A 23,913-nucleotide genomic window follows, 5' to 3' on the forward strand; every position below is an offset into this window, starting at 1 on the left:
GTAACTGGCATTTAATAAATAATAGCTACCACCCAAACACTCAGTGTAAATGTGCTAAAACACCATATACATATTACCTCTTTAAACTTCACAATAGCGTTAAGAGGTAATTTTTATTATCCAATTTTGCTGAGGACAAAACTAACAGTGGAAGAGGTTAAGTAAATTTCCCAAGTAATACAACTAGTAACCTGACAGGACCATCATTTGAACCAAGTCTGTCTATCAAAGATCATTCTTTTAAACACTACATTATACTGCCACCCTTTCCCCGCAAATTGACACCCACCCTCATTAGTTGAACCATGAATTGAAAAGGAACCATGAAAAGGAACAAAAGGATCAAGTTGTTGAGAGAGCATATATTATTCAATTTCTTTAGCAGCTCTTTAATTTGCCAAAAGGCAATTCCCTACTTAGTGAATTAGGTCTATCATCTGTTTTAGATGTTGTGCATGTGAGTTCGAGCTTTATAGTTAAGCAAATAGGATGATGCTTTTGTATTTAGTAATCTATTACTATGAAGTAATTAAGCTCATGCTCGTAGATGGCTTGGCAAAACAAACAATGGGCATGAAGAGAACATGCTATAAAGTCATTCTGTTTGCAGCAGCAGCAGTAGTTTTTTGTCTCTCTTGGGCTATAGGCTGTGATGAATGATGTTGGGGAATGACAGCTGTAGAAAGCAAAGAATTAACACACTTTTAAAAATAAAGTTAAACAAACGTAAATGACAAGACATCTAGAGGGACAATAATGGTTCAGAAGGACTGTAAAGAGGAAGTTGTTTTTGACTGGCACAAAGGCTTGAGAAAAGTAATAAGGATGTTCATGATGAAGTTCAAAGAACAGATGAAAATGTAGAAAATGTAAGAGACTAGACTTATTCATGCAGAGTTAGCTATGAGAACACTGACTCATACTGAAGGGGAATTTGAACATGAAGGTTTCTGTAAAGCCTGTGCTACACATTTTGAATAGTAAAAGGAAATAGAGAAGATTTGACATTTGTTTGGAACTTTCAAGGGGAGGTTGGTTGTAAAAAATAACATGTATTTGAGGAGAATAGTGATGGAATATGTTGTTTTGAAGTTGACCCCCTAAAAAACTGTCAAAGTTTACAGGGAAAACTCTAATATCTATAAGACTCAAGAAAATATTTATGTCAAAAGCCACAGAAAAGAATTGTTGATTTGATAGCAAATGGCACTGTTCATGCAAAATTCATCCCACAGCGAATCAGGCTTATTATGTGAAAGCTGGAAGTATTTGGGAGGTTTTGTACAATATAAAAGACATGGCTTTATCACTGTAAAAATGATTTGGTTTACACTGGTCTTTTAAAACAGAGTGTTAGACTAAGAAGTATATTATGTTACTCAATTTGGTCATCTGTTTTATTACCCATCTTGGCTCTTGAACCACCTGGGCTTGCTTCCAAAAATCAAACACCGCCTTAAAAGATTACAATTTACGCCACTGAGAATGCTCAAAAGAACACAATTCATTCTCTAAAATTAAATCCAAAAGAGTTCTTAAAATGTTTGGAAGCAGAATCGTCTCCAAAGGATAACTTACTTACTGATTTTGAGGAATTAGCACTTGTATAAACAAGTCAGTATCAGTAATTTTATAAAACAACAATAACAACAAAAACCCAGTCCTATTACTTTCTACTCACATCATGTTTTCTGTGGCACCCCCATTTTTTTTAAATGCAGGTTAGTTGTTAAAAATCAGGCCAGTAGGACACCTGCTTCCAGGTAGATCGGGTAGATATATTTTGCCCTATTTCTTCCATTAAGTACAACTAAAAAACCTTGGGCATTACACATAAATAAATGCAAGAAGACTATAATAATAAAGAGAAGGCACACTAGCTAGGGACGTGGTGAACAAGTCACAGCATGGTAGTAAGTTCTTTGGGCTTATTTTTGTGTCATATATCACAGACTTGGAGCTGAAGAAGCAGACAATCTGAAAATGCCAATAGGTATAAACAATGCTTCAACAAAAGCCTATTCTCTAACCAATGGATAGGAAAGATGCAGTCTAACAAGACAGAATGCTTTTAGACAATAACTCCTCCACTACAGCTGAACACCATTAAAAAAAACTGTAGCCCCACCCCAAACAATGCCAGCAAAAGCCAAGTGTTGAGCCTAGACTTCTACCCTTGTGAGGATGTCACAAGGCATACAAACACTTCTGCTAGAGTGGTGTTAGAGAAGGCAAGTAGGTGCACAGCATTCATTCCCATCAACTAGTAATAAGCCCCTCTTCTCTGGTGGTGTCAGTGGTGACCACACAAGGAGCTTGGACTTCCACTCCTACTCAGCAGTAATGAAGCACCATTCACCTGACTAATGAGGTGGTGTCAGAGAAGGCCTAGTAGAGAGTCAAGACTTTCCCTATCATCCAGTGGTAATGATGCTACCCCCACCAAGTGGAGACCATGTGGGGAGATGAAACTTCCATCCTCACTTAGCAATGATGAGAAGCCTTTACCTCAACTGTCACTGGGAGCTGAATTGGAAAATTGGACTTCTACCTTTACCTGACCATAAGAAGGCAGCACCCCACCCTTCCCCCAACCGGAGTGGTGTCAGAGAAAGGCAGCTAAAACAGAAGCTTTAAGTAAGATACAGAGCTTTATAACATAATATAAAAGTGCCCAAGTTTTAATTAAAAAATCACTCATCATACCAAGAATCAGGAAGATCTCGAACCAAATAAAAAAAGACAATCCATAGATGCTCATACTGAGAGGACAAAGATGTTAGACTTATCATACTTTTAAGGCAGCCACTTAAAAATGCTTCCATGATCAATTACGCATACACACTTGAAACAAATGAAAAACTAGAAACCATCAGCAAAGAAATATAAAGTCTCAGCAAAGATCCTAGGCATTATAGCTCAACCCTATAACCCCAGCACTTTGGGAAGCCGAGGCAGGTGGGTCAGTTGAGGCCAGGAGTTCAAGACCAGCCTGGGCAACATGGCAAAACCCTGTCTTTTTAAGAAATACAAATAATTAGCCAGGTGTGGTGATGTGTGCCTGTAGTCCCAGCTACTTGGGAGGCTGAGATGGGAGGATCACCTGAGCTCAGGAGGTCCAGGCTGCAATGAGCTCTGAGCACATCACTGCACTTTAGCCTGGAAGACAGAGTGAGACCATGTTAATAAAAAATATATAAAAATTTAAAAAAGTCTCAGCAAAGAAACAGAAGATATAAAGAAGAAACAAATGGAGATTTTAGAGCTGAAAAATACAATAACAAATCAAAAACTCAGTCAGTGAATAGGTTTAACAGCAGACAGTAGAAAACAGAGGAAAGAAACAGTGAACTGGTAGACAGGACAATATAAATTATTCAATCTGAATAACAGAGAGAAAACACATTGACAAAAATATGAGCAGAGTCTTAGGGACCTGTGGGACTATTCAAAAGTTCTAATAATCATGTTATCATGAGGAGAAGAGAAAGGGGTTGGGGCTGAAAAATTACATAATAAAATAATGGCTTAAAAATTCTGAAATTTGGTAAGGAGAAATAAACTTACAGATTCAAGAAGCAAGAATTCAAGAAGCAAGCAAGAAGCAGATTCAAGAAGCAAGAGTTCCACATAGAACAAACCCAAGGAAATCTATGAATAGACTCTGATATAGTTTGGCTGTGTCCCCACCCAAAATCTCATCTTGAATTGTAATCTTCATAACCCCTATAATCCCCACATATCAAGGGCAGGACCAGGTGGAGGTAACTGGATCATGGGGGCAGTTTCTCCTATGCTGTTCTCATGATAGTGAGTGGGTATCATTAGATCTGATGGGTTTATAAGCATCTGGCATTTCCCCTGCTTGCACTCACTCTGTCCTGCCACCCTTTGAAGAAGGTGCCTGCTTCTCCTTTGCCTTCCGCCATGATTGTAAGTTTCCTGAGGCCTCCCTAGCAATGTGGAACTGAGTCAATTAAATCTCCTTCCTTTATAAATTACCCAGTGTTGGGTATTTCTTCATAGCAGTGCGAGAATGCACTAATACAGACACACTATAATTAAACTTCTGAAAACTAAAGACAAGAAAAAATCTAAGAAGTAGCCAGAGAAAAAATGACACCTTACATATAGAGGAAGAAGACTTTGCATAACAGTGAGTATCTCATTAAGAACCATGGATGACAGAAGTAGTGGCATAATTTTTTTCAAGGGCTGAAAGAAAATAATTGTTAGCCTGAAATCCTATACCTGTGAAAATATTGTTTAGCTATGAAAGGGAAATCAAAAGACACTCTCAAGTGAAAGAAAACAAAGACAATTTGTTGATACCAGACCTATCTTAGAATAATGTCTAAAGGATGTTTCCTAAATCGAAAGGAAATATTAAAAGAAAAAACCTTGTAACATTAGGAAGAAAGAAAGAACATGGTAAGAAAATATACAGGTAAATGCAATGAGCTTTTTCTCCCTCTTGAATTTTTGAAATTATGTTTGATGACTGAAGTAAACATTATGTCACCATCTGATATGACTTTAAATGTATGTAGAGGAAATATTTAAGACAATTATTCACAGAGGAGGATGAACATAATGGGTTTCTATACTTCACTTGAACTGGTAAACAATGACACCAGTAGACTCTTGTAAGTTATGTATACATAATGTAATACCAGGAGCACCCACTAAAAAAAGCTATAGAAAGAGATATACTAAAAATGCTATAAATATAAAATACTCAAAACTAAATATATAACACTAAAAACACTATAAATAAAAATGGAATTCTGAAAAATGTTCAGGTGGCCCACAGGAAGGAAGAAAAAGAAAACAGAAAAGCTAAAAAAAACCAAGCACAAACAGAAAACAAAAGATTAAGTTGAGACTTAAATCTTAATGTATCAATTCTTACTTTAAACGTAAGAAGTCTAAATACACAAATTCAATGATAGATTTTGGCACAGTAGATTAAAGAACATTACTTAACTATATGCAGATTATAAGAAATCACTTCAAATATAATGATATGGGTAGGTAGAAAGTAAAAGAATCTAAAAAGATATATCATGCAAATATTAATGAAAGAAAAGGAAAATGGCTATATTAATACCAGATAAAGTAGACTTCAGTGCAAACAAACCTTTATGAGAGACAGAGAAGGATTTTATATAATGAAAAGCAATTCAATTCACCAAGAAAACGTAGCAATCCTAAATGTGTACACATTAAACAAGAGAGCTACAAATATTTGAAGCAAAATTTATAGAACTGAAAGAGAAATAGAAAAATCTAAACTTTAGTTGAATTTAACACCCTTCTCTCAATATCTGATGGAAAAAATAGGCTGAAAATTATAAAAAATGTAGAATTCAATAACACCATTAACTAATCATATCCAATTACCACTTATAGAATACAGATTCTCTTCAAGTTCCTATAGAATATTTATGAAGATAGATCATATCCCAAAACAGACAACGAAACCCAACAAATTTAAAATAATTGAAATAATATAGAATGTGTTCTTTAACCCTAATGGAATCAAACTAAAAATTGGTAACAGAAAAAACAAAAATCTTCAAACAGCTGAAAACTAAACACACACTTCTAAATAATCCACAGTTCAAAGAGGAAATCTCAAGGGAAATAAACTAATATTTTAAACTCTAAGTATGTGAAACTACAACATATCAAAATTCATGCAACAGCTGAAGCAGTGTTGAGGAAAATTAATAGCACTAAATTGCATGTATTAGAAAAAAAGATGTATCAAGTTAATCATTAAGCTCCCACCTCAAGAGCCTAGAAAAAAGAAAAGCGAAACTATTCCAATCAATAGAAAAAGAGGGAATCCTCCCTAACTCATTTTATGAGGCCAGCATCATCCTGATACCAAAGCCGGGCAGACACACAACCAAAAAAGAGAATTTTAGACCAATATCCTTGATGAACATTGATGCAAAAATCCTCAATAAAATACTGGCAAACCGAATCCAGCAGCACATCAAAAAGCTTATCCACCATGATCAAGTGGGCTTCACCCCTGGGATGCAAGGCTGGTTCAATATATGCAAATCAATAAATGTAATCCAGCATATAAACAGAACCAAAGACAAAAACCACATGATTATCTCAATAGATGCAGAAAAGGTCTTTGACAAAATTCAACAACCCTTCATGCTAAAAACTCTCAATAAATTAGGTATTGATGGGACGTATCTCAAAATAATAAGAGCTATCTATGACAAACCCACAGCCAATATCATACTGAATGGGGGAAAACTGGAAGCATTCCCTTTGAAAACTGGCACAAGACAGGGATGCCCTCTCTCACCACTCCTATTCAACATAGTGTTGGAAGTTCTGGCCAGGGCAATTAGGCAGGAGAAGGAAATCAAGGGTATTCAATTAGGAAAAGAGGAAGTCAAATTGTCCCTGTTTGCAGACGACATGATGGTATATCTAGAAAACCCCATTGTCTCAGCCCAAAATCTCCTTAAGCTGATAAGCAACTTCAGCAAAGTCTCAGGATACAAAATCAATGTACAAAAATCACAAGCATTCTTATAAAACAATAACAGACAAACAGAGAGCCAAATCATGAGTGAACTCCCATTCACAATTGCTTTAAAGAGAATAAAATACTTAGGAATCCAACTTACAAGGGACGTGAAGGACCTCTTCAAGGAGAACTATAAACCACTGCTCAATGAAATAAAAGAGGATACAAACAAATGGAAGAACGTCCCATGCTCATGGGTAGGAAGAATCAATATCATGAAAATGGCCATACTGCCCAAGGTAATTTATAGATTCAATGCCATCCCCATCAAACTACCAATGACTTTCTTCACAGAATTGGAAAAAACTACTTTAAAGTTCATATGGAACCAAAAAAGAGCCCACATCGCCAAGTCAATCCTAAGCCAAAAGAATAAAGCTGGAGGCATCACGCTACCTGACTTCAAATTATACTACAAGGCTACAGTAACCAAAACAGCATGGTACTGGTACCAAAACAGAGATGTAGATCAATGGAACACAACAGAGACCTCAGAAATAACACTGCATATGTACAACTATCTGATCTTTGACAACCCTGAGAAAAACAAGCAATGGGGAAAGGATTCCCTATTTAATAAATGGTGCTGGGAAAACTGGCTAGCCATATGTAGAAAGCTGAAACTGGATCCCTTCCTTACACCTTATACAAAAATCAATTCAAGATGGATTAAAGACTTAAACATCAGACCTAAAACCATAAAAATCCTAGAAGAAAACTTAGGCATTACCATTCAGGACATAGGCATGGGCAAGGACTTCATGTCTAAAACACCAAAAGCAATGGCAACAAAAGCCAAAATTGACAAATGGGATCTCATTAAACTAAAGAGCTTCTGGACAGCAAAAGAAACTACCATCAGCGTGAAGAGGCAACCTACAAAATGGGAGAAAATTTTCGCAACCTACTCATCTGACAAAGGGCTAATATCCAGAATCTACAATGAACTCAAACTAATTTACAAGAAAAAAACAAACAACCCCATCAAAAACTGGGCAAAGGATATGAACAGACACTTCTCAAAAGAAGACATTTATGCAGCCAAAAAACACATGAAAAAATGCTCATCATCATTGGCCATCAGAGAAATGCAAATCAAAACCACAATGAGATACCATCTCACACCAGTTAGAATGGCAATCATTAAAAAGTCAGGAAACAACAGGTGCTGGAGAGGATGTGGAGAAATAGGAACACTTTTACACTGTTGGTGGGACTGTAAACTAGTTCAACCCTTGTGGAAGTCAGTGGGGCGATTCCTCAGGGATCTAGAACTAGAAATACCATTTGACCCAGCTATCCCATTACTGGGTATATACCCAAAGGACTATAAATTATGCTGCTATAAAGACACATGCACATGTATGTTTATTGCGGCACTATTCACAATAGCAAAGACTTGGAACCAAGCCAAATGTCCAACAATGATAGACTGGATTAAGAAAATGTGGCACATATACACCATGGAATACTATGCAGCCATAAAAAATGATGAGTTCATGTCCTTTGTAGGGACATGGATGAAATTGGAAATCATCATTCTCAGTAAACTATCGCAAGGACAAAAAACCAAACACTGCATGTTCTCACTCATAGATGGGAATTGACCTTTGAGAACACATGGACACAGGAAGGGGAACATCACACTCCGGGGACTGTTGTGGGGTGGGGGAGGGGGGAGGGATAGCATTAGGAGATATACCTAATGCTAAATGACGAGTTAATGGGTGCAGCACACCAGCATGGCACATGTATACATATGTAACTAACCTGCACATTGTGCACATGTACCCTAAACTTAAAGTATAATAATAAAAAAAAAAAAGGAAAGAAAGAAAAAAAAAAAAACAATGCTAGGGAGTAACCTGTCCTGACTCCACAGGAAGAGGACAATAAAAGCTCCACATTTGTTATTTCAGGACTGACTCTGCCCTGTGAACTTCTTTCCTTGGCTAGTTGTAATGTGTAACCTTTCCCTGTAATAACCTATAACCCTAAATACAATTAAAAAAAAAAAGAAAAAAGAAAAGCAAAATAAACCCAAAGTTTATTTGGGTTATTTATTTGAGGTAGGAGGATCATTGAGCCCAGGAGTTCAAGAGTACAGTGAGGTATGATTGTACTACTGCAATCCAGCCTAGGCAACAGAATGAGACTGTTTCAAAAAAAGAAAAAAGAAAAATTCATACCAATTCTACACAATCGCTTTCAGAAAACAGAAGAGAGAATACTTCTTTATTTTATGAAACAAATATTACCCTGATACCAAAAAAATAAAAAGACAAAACAAACAAATAAAGGAAGAAAGAAACAAAGGAAGGAAGTAGGGAAGAAAAAAACCACTATAAACCAATATCCATCATGAATATGGATGCACAAATCCTTAATAAAATATTGGCAATGAAAATTTAGCAATATATAAAAAGAATTATATACCATGACCAAGAGATGTTTATTCTAGTGATACAAAGCTTGTTCAATATTTGAAAATCAATCAGTGTAATGCACCATATTAATGGGCTACAGAAGAAAAATCGTGATCATATCAATGGAAGCAGAAAAAGTATTTGACAAAATTCAACATCCATTCATGACGAAAGTGTTCAGAGAAATAGGAATAGAGGGGAACTTCCTCTACTCAATAAAGAACATCTACAAAAATGTATAGCTAATATACTTAATGGCAAAAAAACAAATGCTTTACCACTAAGATCAGGAGCAGACGTAAATGTACACTCTCACTACTCTTATTCAGCATAGTGCTGAAAGTTGTAGTCGGTGAAATAATGGAAGAAAAAGAAGTAAAATGCAGGAAGATTGAAAAGAAAAAAGAAGCTGTTCTTATTTACAGATGACATTGTCCAGATAGAAAATTCAAAAGAATCAACAACCAAAAAATCTAAAACTAATGAGTGAGTTTAGCAAGGTCATGGGATACGAGATAAACATACACAAATCAAGTGTATTTATGTATGCTAGCAATGAACACATGGACACCAAAATTTAAAATGCAATACCATGTATAATCATTCAAAAAATGCAATACTTAGGTATAAATTAAGCAAAGCTTGTATAAAACTTATAAGCTGAAAACTATACTTATATGCTGATGAAGATATCCAAGATTTAAATAAGTGGAGAGGCAGACTATACTTATGGAATGAAAGACTTAAAAAGTAAAGATTCTCTCCAAATTGATATACCAGTTTAATTCTTATCAAAATTCCAGCAAGATTTATATCTAAATACATATGATTATCCTAAAATTCAGAAAGACAATGAATCGAGAATAGCTAAAACAAGTTTGGAAAAGAAGTATAGAGTGAGAGGAATCAGTCTATCTGATTTGAAGTTTATTAGAGTTGTAATCAAGACAGACCACGTGTTACTGTATTTGCAGAGGGATAGACACATAGACTAATGAAATAGAGCAGAGAATTGATAAATAGATCGACAAAAATATGTCCAAATGATTTGAGACAAAGATGCAAAAGCAATTTAATGTAGGAAAGAATCTTTGCAACAGATGGATCTGGCCCAGTTTGACATCCACAAGCACAATAAATGAACTTTGACTTATGTCTCATATCTTATATCAAAATTAACTCAAAATAGATCACAGACTTAAATGTTAAATGCTAAGAAAATGAAAAAAATGTCAAGCTACAGAGTTGGAGAAAATATTTGTAAATCATGTATCTGATAAAGGATAGTACCTAGAATATATAAAGAACTCTCAAGCTCAATGGTAAAAAGCTAAACAATCCATTTAGAACGTGGGCAAAAGATACGAAGAGACATTTTACCAAAGAGGATATACAGATGGAGGCAAATAAGTACATAAAAAGATGTTCGACATTATTAGTCATTATGGAAATTGAAATTAAAACCACAATATTTGCATAATTCACCTAATAATCTGAGTTAATTTTCACTAAGTGTATATATTACTACACACCTAACAGAATGACTAAGACAAAACACAGTGCCAACACCAAATGCAGGAGATGATGAGGAAAAACTAAATTACTCACATATTGCTGCTGGCAATGTCAAATGGTAGAGCCACGCTGGAAAAATGTTTTGTAGTTTCTTTACAAATTGAACATGCAAGTACCGTTATGATCCAGCAGTTGTATTACTGGACATTCATCCCAGAGACTTATGAAGACTTAGGTTCACACAAAAAGGTGCACACAGATGTTTATAGCAACTTTCTTCATAGTAGCCAAAGATGGAAAATAACCCAGATATCCTTCCATAGGTAAATGATAAACAAACTGTGTTATATCCATACTATGGAATACTACTCGCAATAAAAAGGAAAGAACTATTGACACATACAACAACCTGAATGAATCTCCAGAGAAGTATGCTGGAAAAGGCAATCCCAAAAGGTTACATACATACAGACCCCATTTATATAGCATTCTTGAAATGGCAAAATTAAATAAATGAAGGGGGTTATAGAAATGCCAGGAGTTAATTAAAAAATAATTATACATGCAGTACAGATAACATAGTCTTTGGAGTCAAATGAACCTGAGTTTTATTCCTTGCTTTGTCACTTTTTAGTTATGCAATCTTATGCAAGGTACTTAAGATTTCTGCTTATCAGATGAAAGTGCAGATATAATAATTAGTGCTTAAGAGAAAATTGTGAAGATTAAAGAAGATAATGCAATACACTGAGTGTATTGCTTGGGATATAGCACTCTAATGGCAATGAGAACAAAAAGTTCTTATCTGCAGAGCAAAGAATGAAGGTCTAACTGTCTGGCCATAGCAATAAATAACCACTGGAAAAAACTGATTTTAAACCTGTTGTAATCAATCAATAACAACTTGCTTTAGAAACTGCACTTGAAGGTCAACCAGTCAGCAACAGTCTGAGTCAAGTAACCATGCTTCTCCCAGTGAAAGTTTTGCCAACTAACTCCTAAATATTCTAACTTCTGAAAATCCACCAATCACTGAACTCCTTGCTTCTTCAAATCCTGTTTAGCTCAGAGAGGTTGTACCTTGCAAGTTATTTGTATGCAAGCAGTAAATTATGCATTTTGTTTCAGATGTTGAGATGTGGCCTCTTTTATGCATGGAGACAGAATATACAATAACTAACTAAATACATTCTGCCATAAGTCAAGATGATACTACTTACTCTGCACTATTAACATGACTAATATTTTAGGTTGCTGTGATTCATCTTTGTTTTTTCATCCCTAGATATCTCCATCCCCATCATTGTATATGTTTTTAATACAGTCATCTAGGTAAAGAGAGGAGTCTGTATTCATGGATAACTAATTCAAAGAGATGCTAACTCATGACTTTGGTCTCATTAACAACTTCGGTCTCCTATTGTTAGGAGCAAAGCTAAATGAAAGTTAGCTTATCCATAATTCACATAGATTTTTATCCAAAATAATAAATATTATGATAGCTACCATTAATTAAACACTTATATAACAGGCACTGTGATAAGTATTTTACATCATCATCATGGTTAATTTTCAAAGCCACTCTATAAGATAAGCATCATTGTCCTTTCTTCTTAGATGGGAAAACTGAGAAGCAAAGTTTAATAGCTCAAGGGCGAATAAAGACAAAGTTAAGGTGAACATTTCTCCTGAACTTTTGCTTAAAAGAAAACAAAAGACAAGATCTTAGAAAGAACTAAGAAAAAAGCTGAGTTTTTTTCATATTACAGTTTACTACATAGTTTAGTGTATCACCTATGCAAGGTACCCTGTATTACTGTAATTATCATTTTGCTGGACGTGTCAATATTCAGTGCAGTTGTATCACTTTCACAGGTAGTTTTGGTGACAGGACTCAGGTTATTTTGTGGAAAACGGTGACAGTGTCAACCAAGAAGGGTTAACAGAAATCGCAGAGAATATACTCAAGAAGTTTGATGTACTATGTTATTGAGAAACAAAATTAACACAATGAACTAAATTCAATATGAAGAAAAGGCCTCTAGTGCTTAAGAGACCTTGTAAAGTTAAAGTTGTGCTTAGTGCTCCTGATTCTTTTTGTTCTGAGATTGACAAAGGTCACTAAAGAACTTGTAAATGTTTCAGATTAAAGAACATGAAGGTTTGGAAAACAGATGCATTTCAAAATCTCTAAAAATTTTGATTTGCGTAGACCAATAAAAACAAATTGAAGAGGACTCAAAAATTCTTAAAAAAAAATGTGACTCGTGCTTGAGTTTCTCTCTTTTGAAAATGTAACAACAACAACAACAACAACAACAAATACCAAGCAGTGCCAAAAAGTACTAGCTATATATATATCAAATATATTCCTGGTGTTGAGGTTATTTAACAGTGCAATGGGCTATGCTATAATGTTTTCTGATTTTTTTTGTTGGGTGGGGTGTGTGGGATAAAATATATGAGTGGAATAATTAGGGGGTAGAGTAGGCTGTATACCCAGACAACACTGGATTCCAATCCTGTATCTCTCAATTTCATACCTCTAACTCCTCGTCCCATAAAGTTGTGAAGATGATATGAGAGTGTTTTGCAAGGTAAGCATCTTAGTACAGTGCCTACTGTATGTACTGTAGATATTCTTTTTCTGATTATAACAACCTATTAAGCTGAACCTTTTCATCCTGTTTTATTTGTATTTAGTCCAGCTTGATGCCAAAATCTATGTTCTCCCATTTCAGTGTCAGAAGACAAACTTGCACAAATATATGGAAGGAAGCTCTGCAGCTTAAAATAAAGGGGGCAGGAAGATGTTCCTGCTCCTGTCCTGGGGTTTTGGTGACATTTCATTCTGGTGGCACACTGCAGTAATCTTAGAGGGCATTCAAAATATTTGCTGATCTTGAATTTTTTGGAGTCAGATACTGGTAATATACTTCAGTGTCTCCAATGACAGATAAAAAGTGAGGTGGTAGGACCTTTCACTTCAGTGTAAGTGTCTTAGCATAGCAGCTGGCTGATATACAAAGGCAGTCATCTCTGGCATATTGAATCTCTGTAAGTACATTCTCCTATGATTAATGTGAACCAACAAAACATAGCTATGGATTTAGGAAATTATTAGCCAAAATTAAAAAACAATGGAGTATCCTTAATGGCAGAATGATGAAACTGAGGATGCGTCTACACTTTTCAACCTGTGGTTTGTTTTGTGATGATGCTGACATATATTCCCAAAATGGAAGATGTTAAGAGTAACGATAAAAGTTTGACAACAATTTACTTCACGCTTAAGATTTCTAAGAACATACAGCCAGTAGAGTAAGTCACATAAAGATCAAGTGGCAAGAAATGGAATCTTATCATTTTGACATCTCTATCTGGCAACTATCCTTGATCTCTGCCAGCTGTCATGTTATACAGAACTTCAAGTTACATATTCATCCAGGAACATTTTTATGGCATTGGATTAATTCTGCAGTTTTGCTTTTATATTTCTCCCCAAACAAAGACAATATAAATGCTATTGAGTTCTTTCAATTTTCTGAAGAACAGTCATTTGTTTTAAGGAATATCTGTGTCAAATATTGATGGAGTAAGTACTTTAATCTGCCCGTTTTCCTATTGCTTTAATCTGTGGCAAGTTTATTTTCTACCTCTGACTTGATAGCTTTTTGACAGACATTTCTAGGTTTACACTTTTATTAAGGAAATAATTTAGAGTGAGAGTGGATGAGAACAATCCCTGATTTTGTGACAGTGATGTCCTTCAATACTGCAGACAGCTGTATTGTTGCACTGGTATTAGGAAATAAAGGTATGCTTTGTGAGTTAAAGAATAACGTTGTCTTAAGAAAAATCCAATACAAAAGTGACTGTAAATTAAACAATATTTTATTCAGCTGTCATTTTTGCTTTAAGTTAGAGATTTTTTTCCATTCACATTTTCACAACCTCCTATCCCCATTATTTCTGAGAACAAATCTAATAACAATAGAAATAGAGTAAGCTTTAAAAACACCTATGAATTAAATAATACTAAAATAAATCAATTAGAAATATACTATTCTAGCTTTTCAGATTAACAAAATACATATTTGAAATGGATCATTAAATAAATTATTTCATTGATTTTTTCAAACCCTTTTTCCTGATTCAGCTGCTATTACTAAGTCATGGAGCTGCCTCTGAAAGGTCTTATTTTCATGGAATTTTTGATTTCCTCCAGGTCATGTACTTTAGTTCATTTGGCATTGGCTAATAATTCTTAACAAGCAAGTCTACATATGTATATACCATCTCTATCTTATATCAATAATTTTCAGCTGGGGGGACAGTGACTCTAATTGGACGTATTTAGTCTTATTTTCCTAAGTATAGCAAAAGGCATGGCTCTATTGATTTTCTGGAAAAAATAACATGATAATATATAAATTAGGATATGTTTTAAAAGAGTATATGAAATTCATCTGAATAAGATTACTGGCAAAGTTACGTAAAAGGAGTGCAACATGATTTGAGCCTGCAGATATTCATATAATTGTTCTTTGGATTGTTCTGCACAATATAATTTTTACAACCTCAACAGTGCATTTTTATTCTGTTTCAGAGCAATAACTAATGTTACCGCCATAAAGACCATAGTGAAACAAGTTTAGTAGGGATACAGGCATAGATTTGATAGGCAGGGAAAGTAAAGGGGTGTCTTAATATATCACTAATATATCACTAAATATAAGCATCAGAAATCTCAAAAGCCTCCTATTGGTGTTTGGTGGGTGCCTGACAATGTTGTCAGTAAATGACCGCTAATCAAAAGTTCTATAAGGCATAATTTTCATCTACCTACCTCTCCTTCTCCTAACCTGTCCTAACTTGGAGGATGTTTGTGTGACAGTGGTTGACTGCCTCTCAGGTGACCGGTATGATTGTAACTACTACTTAAAAGTTCCTTTTCAACCAGAGGTGAAATTAAAGAGTAGATACTTATTAGTCACACAAATAATTCAGTTCTAGGTTGTTTCTAGTAGATACCAAAACTCCAAGGAAAGTAGGGTTGCATTTCTGTAGATCTAGAGAGTAATTTTTAAAGTCTCACTGGAGATGAAGGCTCTTTTTATTTGGACACATTTGATATCTTCCTACTTTTCCACTTTTTTATGTCCTGAAAAAAATGGCTTTTGGTCAAGAGAAAAACTGCATAATTTCTGTTTAAGAAATGTCTCTCCAGGGGCTACAGATTGTGCCAAACATTTTTTAAATTAAAAATTATAATTATATGATTTAATCAATCTGGCCTTTCACTGAACTCATTTCTTGTTTCTGGGCAGAGCTTACCGACAGTGAATGCATTTGGCTGCTGTCTCTTGAAGATACTTTTCCTCAGCAGCCTCAGCAGAATATGCTGTTACCACAGACACCAATGCAGTCTTTATACTGCTTGACACAAAGTTCTAAGTGACACCACCAAAAGGAGGGTAGGGGAACAAGATGAGGGAAACAGAGAATCTCCATCTATCTAATGACTCAAAAGATCCCTTTTCCTAGCATTTAAAAAGCTGTTTGGAATTGAGAATGACTCTCTGTAAGGAGCTCCAATTTGTTTCTGAGTTTTAGTGACTGCCTAGTCTACCAGAAACAACATTAACTCTGATCAGTGAAAACTTTGCTACTCTTGGAGGAGAAAAATGAGGCTTGGGAAAGAGAACCCGGAAAGAGAAGTGATGATTGAGACTGGTATTACTCCCAGTGATGGAGAAGATTGTTCTCATTTGCTTATGAGGCTTGGGAAAGAGAAGTGATGATTGAGACTGGTATTACTCCTAGTGATGGAGAAGATTGTTCTCATTTGCTTATGGACCAATGAAGTAAAGTCACAACTCCTGGGAATTCTTCACTGTTAACAACATGCATTTCTTTGGGAGGGAAAAAATACAAAGCCTAAGGCAAAAAACAATTCTACTTGATATATTTGCTTCTGTACAAAAGGAGAATTTAGTTACAGCATTGACAATCACTCAGGTTTTAGAATCATTTTTCAATTTCAATTTTACTGTAAACCAGAACAGATATTCTTGACTTTGAGGTTAACGGAAATAAGTAACAATTCTATTTCCGCATCTCTTATATGTAGTGTTTACCTGGTTGATTTTCATATCTGCTTCTTCCACATCTTGACTTGCTTGCTTACAGCCTCATGATCTACTCTACTTTCTGCCATCTATTTTTTTTCCAATATTTAAATCATCATCATCTCTCTCTCATCTATTTCAGACTTTCTTCTATTTCTATTTAAATAAGCTACATTTTCCCCAACCTTTTGATGTAAGGGACCTCAACAGCACAATGCCTATTCTCAGTTAAATTACAAAAACCAAAAATTATAGTTACTTTTATTCCAGTTCTACATACACAGAGTACTGATAGCAATATTTCTTTTCAGTGGAAAACAATTTCAATAAATTTACTTTTCAGTGACTGTAATTTAATGATTATTTTTTTTGGGGGGATGGGGTTGGAGTTTTGCTCTTGCCGCCTAGGCTGGAGTGCAGTGGCATGATCTCTGCTCACTGCAACCTCCACTTCCTGGGTTCAAGTGATTCTCATGCCTCATCCTCCCCAGTAGCTGGGACTACAGACGCACACCACCACACCTGGCTAATTTTTTGACATTTTAAAAGTAGAGACAGGGTTTTGCCTTGTTGGCCAGGCTGGTCTCAAACTCCTGGCCTCAAGTGATCCGCCTGCCTCGGCCTCCCAAAGTGCTAAGTGCTGGGAATACAGGAGTGAGCCACCACAACTGGACATGATTATCTATTTTGGATATTTATAAAATAATAAAATGTATTTATTTAAATTTCTAGATATATAGGTTAAGGTGATTTTTCTTAAGTTGTACTTTTAAATATCTTTTAAATAAGTTGTACTTATTTTAAATGACATTGGTTTACTCTGATCTTCTGAAAAGTTTTAATAATAGACTGACTTATATTACCAAGTAAAATCCCAGTAGAAATTTGATCCAGTTATTTTAAAGCACAAATGATGATTTGGCCATATGGTTGACAGAAAAACAATTTATGATTTTCAAAAGATATTTTAGATCTTACCTTTCTAAATTTTTACAGAAACATTGAAATGTATTACATTAAAAAACACGACAAATGTCATAATTAAAATAAGAAATGAATATTCCTCCTGAGAAACTTAATAAAAAAGTCTTTAAAAAAATATTTTAGAAAAAGCAAAAATTAAAATTTGGGGTTGGGGTGGGGTGGGGTAAAGGAAGAATAATAAGAACATGAAAATGACCACACACACACACACACACACACACACACACACTTTCTTCTAGTTTCTTCTTCTTCTGATAAATTCCTAGGCATGTCTCAGAGATGACAATCCTGGCAATCCTGAAGTGCTTAATAGCTGAACTGACATTGTAGATGTGAGAAAATCACAGGCAAGTTCAGCATAAGAGGTAAGTTTGTGAGCCAAGACTAATCAGCAAATTTTTAAAGCCTTCCTCTTCCTCTGTGTCCATCCTGATATTGACCCTTGTTATCCATCTTTATTATTCCAACTGCCAAGTCATTATGCACTTAACCTAGAACACTCAGGGAGGGAACAGACACTCAGGGCGGAAAGAGTCACTGATGCTAAAGGAGACCTTTGAATGCCTAGTCTTTTGTTACTAAAGAATTTTCAGATTTTAAAATGCTAGGATTTTATAGTTTCTTGGTTATCCATTCCAGAAGTGAAGTGTTTGGTTTCATTGGTTTTAATACGTCACTGTAGCCTTTTGGCTGCAATGTTTTTCTGCTCCATCATTCTAACATACCCTTGCAGATATCATCCTTTAATTTTACATTTTACAGATATTCAATGTGTGTAAGACTCCTAATACTTTTAAAAGAGTATCATTTTAGAATTAGGGCAAAACTGCTTTGTCATCCCTATGGAGGATTTGACCAAATCAGAGTGCAATGTCTGAATTTAAAATAACATGTTTTTGCATTTATCTTTTATAATATCACCTTCATATTATTTTCTGTTACATATAGGAGGGAAATATAAAATGATAAGTTACCCAGGTGAGCTTGGCAAGTAACCTAACCTCTGATTATGAGTTTCTTCTTTAACAAAATAATAGTGCTTACTTCATATAGTTGCTGTGAAAGTTAGATAAAGAAATACATTAAAGCATTTAACACAATGCCTTATGTAAAGATTTAATACATGGAACCAAATATTCTGATTATAGTGACTGTGGCATAATCCGATAGACTGTAGGAGTAACAGAAGTGATGTAACAGGACTTAAAATACAAATTCTCCCTCTGAAACCATGGCTGTTTTCAGCAATTGCAAAAGTTTTAAACAGCCGTTCTTAAAGTATTCATATAATACTGCCTGGAATTTTGGGGTGGCAGATTTACATAGCTATAAGATGTTCTTCTAGCAGTGAATCCTAAACTTTTAATACTAATAGACATCAAAATTTGAGATTTTGGGCGGGGCACAGTGGCTCTCGCCTACAATCCCAGCACTTTGGGAAGCTGAGGTGGGCAGATCACTTGAGGTCAGGAGTTTCAGACTAGGCTGTCCAACATGGCAAAATCCTGTCTCTACTAAAAATACAAAAATTAGCCGGGCGTGGTGGTGAATGCCTGCAATCCCAGCTGCTTAGGAGGGTGAGGCGTGTGAATCACTTGAACCCAGGAGCGGGAGGCTGCAATGAGCCGAGATCACGCCACTGCACTCCAGCCTGGGTGACAGAGCAAGACTCTGCCAAAAAAAAAAAAAAAAAAAAAAAATTGTGAGTTTGGGACTGCATAGCAAGAGAGGAATAAAATCTACCACCTACTTTTACTCCATTAAAAAAAAAAAGACAGCATTTAACACTCTTGGCATTTTTCCATCACTTTGCCACTCTCAGGTGCACAGGACAGGGACAATAGATACAGGAGCAAAATTCTGAGAAATAAACACTTCTTGTCCAGTTACTTTATGTGTCTAAGGTTTTGGATCCACAGCTTGGAAGATACCCACATTTGTTCTCTATAGTGCTTGAAGTACTGGTTGGCATGGCCATGAGTAACCAAAAATCTATGATAGCCAGAACAGAGAGCCACAAGTTCAGTCAAAGACTTTCTATAATTTCCCTCCAAATCCCTACAGCATTACCGTGGTTTCTGATGGCTTAGAGAGACAAGATTTTTTAAAAAAAATCTACAGAGGCTTGGAGAAATAGACTCAAATCGGACACTGGCTAAGAATTCTTCACCACTTATTCTCCTTTGATTCCCCATTCAATTTATAGTTCACTTTCTATCTTTCCATTCCCATTATGTCTAGCCTAACTACTCACTCCGTGACAACTGCAAAAATAATATTAACTTTTAAAAATGTCATTGTAGAGTCAAATAGAAACCCAGTAACTAGTAGTATAATGATCACATCTATTTCAGTAAACTTTGCAGCCCAGGCTAATGCTCCCATGACCATTTTTCTTTCCTTAGGTCGAGTCTCACTGAATAGTAATTTGACTATTCAACTAATATACAATATATAATAAAAACTAAATTTGAATATTTAAAGTGGTCCTTATTCTCTCTACTCTGAGAGGTGATAGGTGGACATATCTATTTATAGGTTCAGAAATCTCAGATTTTAGGCAAAATTGCTATAATATGGGATAATCAGAACCTGCTTATCATAATAGTAGGAAGAAGACATGGTACATTTAGTACATTACTTCTTTCTTGAGTTTTATAGGTTCTTTACTTACCCCTTAATGTAGATTCCTATGGATTCCACCCCATCATTTAAGCAAATTGCTTTTGCTGAGATCACCAATGACCTCCTTGTTGCTAAATCCAAGGAGTCTTTAGTCATACTTATCTTGCTTGACGTTTTTGTGCATCATTTGACAGTTGACCATTCCCTCCTTAAAACATTTTTCCCTCACTATTTCCAAAGTGCTATGTTCCCTTGTTTTTCCTTTACATGTTTCTTGCATAATTGAAATTGAGAGCCCCATCTACTCTATGCCAACTGATCAGCCAAAGCCAATCATATAACTCCATTTCTTTTTCTAGGATGGGAAGTCCTTAGCTCTTTTGGGTCAATGAGATGTAAGATGAGGCTTGTTGAAAGACTCAGGGAAGAAAGGTTTTGCACATAAGAGAGAGCTACTGGAAGCTTGCTTCTCTCTCTTGCTGGATTTGAAAGAGGAAGCTCATATTACCAATCGTCATTGGTAGTAATCTTATAATTATGAGAGAAACCAGTTTTAGGATAGAGCCAACAGCGTGAGGGCAGAGTGGAATGGGAAAATAAAACCCTAAGTATTTAATAAGAGAGGACCAAGTACTAAAGTTGAGGCATAGTATAAATCTCAACTACTTCGTATGCTTAGTGAAGTATTTCCTTCAAGTTCAACAATGTTTCCCTTGAATTCTCTACAGCTTGCAGTAAAATCACTGTATTGATCCAATCTTTGATTATTTCTTTTCTGCCTATTCTTCCTATGTACTGCACATGTCTTAAATGTTGGTGTTCCATGGAGTTCTGTGTCATCCTTCTGCCTCACTCATGGCTTAATAATACATATTCTGATGATTTCTAAATTTGAATCTCAAGCTAAGTTTTCTCCACTGAACTTAGGATAAATATATCCAAACATCCACGGAACATTTCCACTCGGATGCCTTAAAGCTACCTCAAATCAACATGTAAAAACCTAAACTCTTCTCTCTTCCTCCACTTCCACCTATTACTCTTTCTGTATTTCCTATCTTAGTGAATGGAACATCATCACTCACTTGACCAAATTAGAAGCTTGGGTATCAACCTTGGAACTTTTATCTATCTCTATGCCCTATGTCCAATCACAAGATTGTTTTGGCTCTAACATTTATCATGATATTGGATCTATGAATTTGTTATGGTTTGGCTCTGTGTCCCTACCCAAATGTCATGTTGAATTGTAATCCCCATGTGTTGAAGGAGGGACCTGGTGGGAGGTGTTTGAATCACGGGAGTGGATTTTCCTCTTGCTGTTCTTGTGATGGAGTTCTTATGAGATCTGGTTGTTTAAAAGTATACAGCACTTCCCCCTTCTCACTTTCTGTCCTACCATCATGTGAAGACATGCTTGCTTCCCCTTTGCTTCCACAATGATTGTAAGTTTCCTGAGGCCTTCCTAGCGATGCCTCCTGTACAGCCTGAGGAACTGTGAGTCAATTAAACCTCTTTTCTGTATAAATTACCCAGTCTCAGGTAGTTCTTTATAGCAATGTGAGAATGGACTAATACAGCATTTCTTTCCACCACCCATTGTTTCCATTGACTTTCACCTGAATTACTATAGAATCTTCCTAACTAGTTCCATTGCCTCCAGTCTTTCTCCTCGCTAATTCATTCTCTGAAAAGCTGCCAGAGTGCTCTTTAAATAAAAATTTGATCATGTCCTTTCTCTGTTTAAAATACTTTATATTCCCCTTCTCATTTCCCACAGGATAAATCCCAGCATCATCTGGCTTCTGCTTATCCCTCTAGTCTTATTTGACATCACTGCTCTTAGTTTCCTCACTAAACAGGTGCCCTTTCCAGGTACTGTCATAGCCCTGTATCCCATCTTAGCATTAACCACATCATATTATATTTACCTGTGGTGCTGAATATTACCCAATAGTCAAATTAATAACATGCATAAAATAAATGCCTGTAAATCAGTGGCATTACCAAATATTTTGGATAAAATAAAATTTGATATTTAATGCATTTTTGAAAGCATTGAAGTGGTCATCAAGGGAAAAATCACTTAAGTTACAAAGAATGTAAGTATGTAATACATACGTAGGTTACAAAGCACAATTATAAAATGAACACTCATGAGCTTAAAAAGTAGAGTGTAGGCCGGGCGCGGTGGCTCACGCCTGTAACCCCAGCACTTTGGGAGGCTGAGGCGGGCGGATCAGGAGGTCAGGAGATCTAGACCATTGTGGCTTACACGGTGAAACCCTGTCTCTACTAAAAATTGGCCAGGCGTGGTGGCAGGCCCCTGTAGTCCCAGCTACTCGGGAGGCTGAGGCAGGAGAATGGCGTGAACCTGGGAAGTGGAGCTTGCAGTGAGCAGAGATTGCGCCACTGCGCTCCAGCCTGGGCGACAGAGCAAGACTCCGTCTCAAAAAAAAAAAAAAAAAAAAAAGAGAGAATGTAAAGAACCGTAATTCAATTTCAGAATTAGAATAGTTCCAGCAATAATATCCACTTTCTCCCTGATTCCATCCCCTACTTTACCTTTAGAGACAACCACAATTCTGAATACTACATTTACCATTTACTTATAACAATAGGTTTCTTATGTACTTATGCTTAAATAGTATATTTTGAGTTTTGCTTGTTTTGGGATTTGTAAACATGGTATTACATATGTATGCCATCTCCTGAAACTTTTTTTCCATTCAAATTATGTTTCTAAAGTTAATACACATTATTGTAATTATAGTTTACTGATTTTCATTGCTTTGAAATATTCCTTTGTGTAATTAACAGAATTTATTTACATACTCTCCTGGTGGTAAACATTTGGCTTTTTCCAGTTTTCTGGTATTGGAAACATTTCAAGTACCCTGAATGACATGTATGATAATTTTTCTAGTTTAATACCTTAAGAGGAGAATTGATGGAATGTCGGGTATGTGCATATTCAGCTTTGCAGGAAAATTTGTTACCAAAGTGATAATGTTTCATATTCCAATAAGAAGTCTAAAAGAGTTTCCATTGCTCTTATACCTACAAATGACTTGTATTTTTCAGATTTCTTAATTTTTGCCAGTCTAGTAAATGTAAATGGCATCTCTTTTGCATTTCCCTGATTGATAGAAAGGTTCAGTTTTGTTTTAGTATTTATTTACCCACCTGATTCCCCTTGTATTTTACCAGTTTAAAAAACTGTGTTGTATGTCTTCATTACTGATTTGTAAGGGCTTTAAAAAATATATTTTAGAATACAAATTCTCCCTTCTCTCACATATGTGGCAAGTATCTTATCCCAAGTTGTGGCTTTCTTTTTACTCCTGTTGTGGGGATCTGTTATGTAATATTATAATTACCTACTTATCACTCAGCATACCTTACTAGATAAAAAGGCTCTTGAAGTAAGAAACTGTCTTTTTCATTTTTATTTCCTCAATATCTAGCAAGTGCTCCACACATAGCAATGTACATATAGTTGTTCGCTAAATGTTTGCTGAATCAATTGTCATAACTTTAGAAATAGTGAATCAAATTTTCTTTTATGCAAACTGGTTACAACACACTGTTAAAGCCAAGAGAGTCGGAAGCTTGTCACATATCATTCTATATGTGCCCTTCAAAGGTGGGTGGTAAGAGGTAAGAGTAT

At 35.6% G+C, this 23,913-nt stretch overlaps 1 protein-coding gene across 11 annotated transcripts in view; it reads right to left on the bottom strand.

Annotated features, from left to right (window-relative positions):
• The window catches only part of LRRC7 (leucine rich repeat containing 7), a 1,078,250-nt gene that overhangs the window by 49,263 nt on the left and 1,005,074 nt on the right, over window positions 1-23,913 (bottom strand). Inside the window, exon 24 of one of the 11 annotated variants that reach the window (XM_054533145.2) lies at window positions 22,299-22,691. The exons of the other annotated variants lie outside the window; for them this stretch is intronic. Within the exon in view, the coding sequence (XP_054389120.1) occupies window positions 22,539-22,691 (153 nt within the window). The 3' untranslated portion in view covers window positions 22,299-22,538. Of the gene's footprint in view, window positions 1-22,298; window positions 22,692-23,913 lie in introns of those variants that run through there. 11 annotated transcript variants of the gene reach the window in all.

This window comes from Pongo abelii, chromosome 1 (genome assembly GCF_028885655.2).
Source record: "Pongo abelii isolate AG06213 chromosome 1, NHGRI_mPonAbe1-v2.0_pri, whole genome shotgun sequence".
In the NCBI taxonomy this organism is placed as follows: Eukaryota; Metazoa; Chordata; class Mammalia; order Primates; family Hominidae; genus Pongo; species Pongo abelii.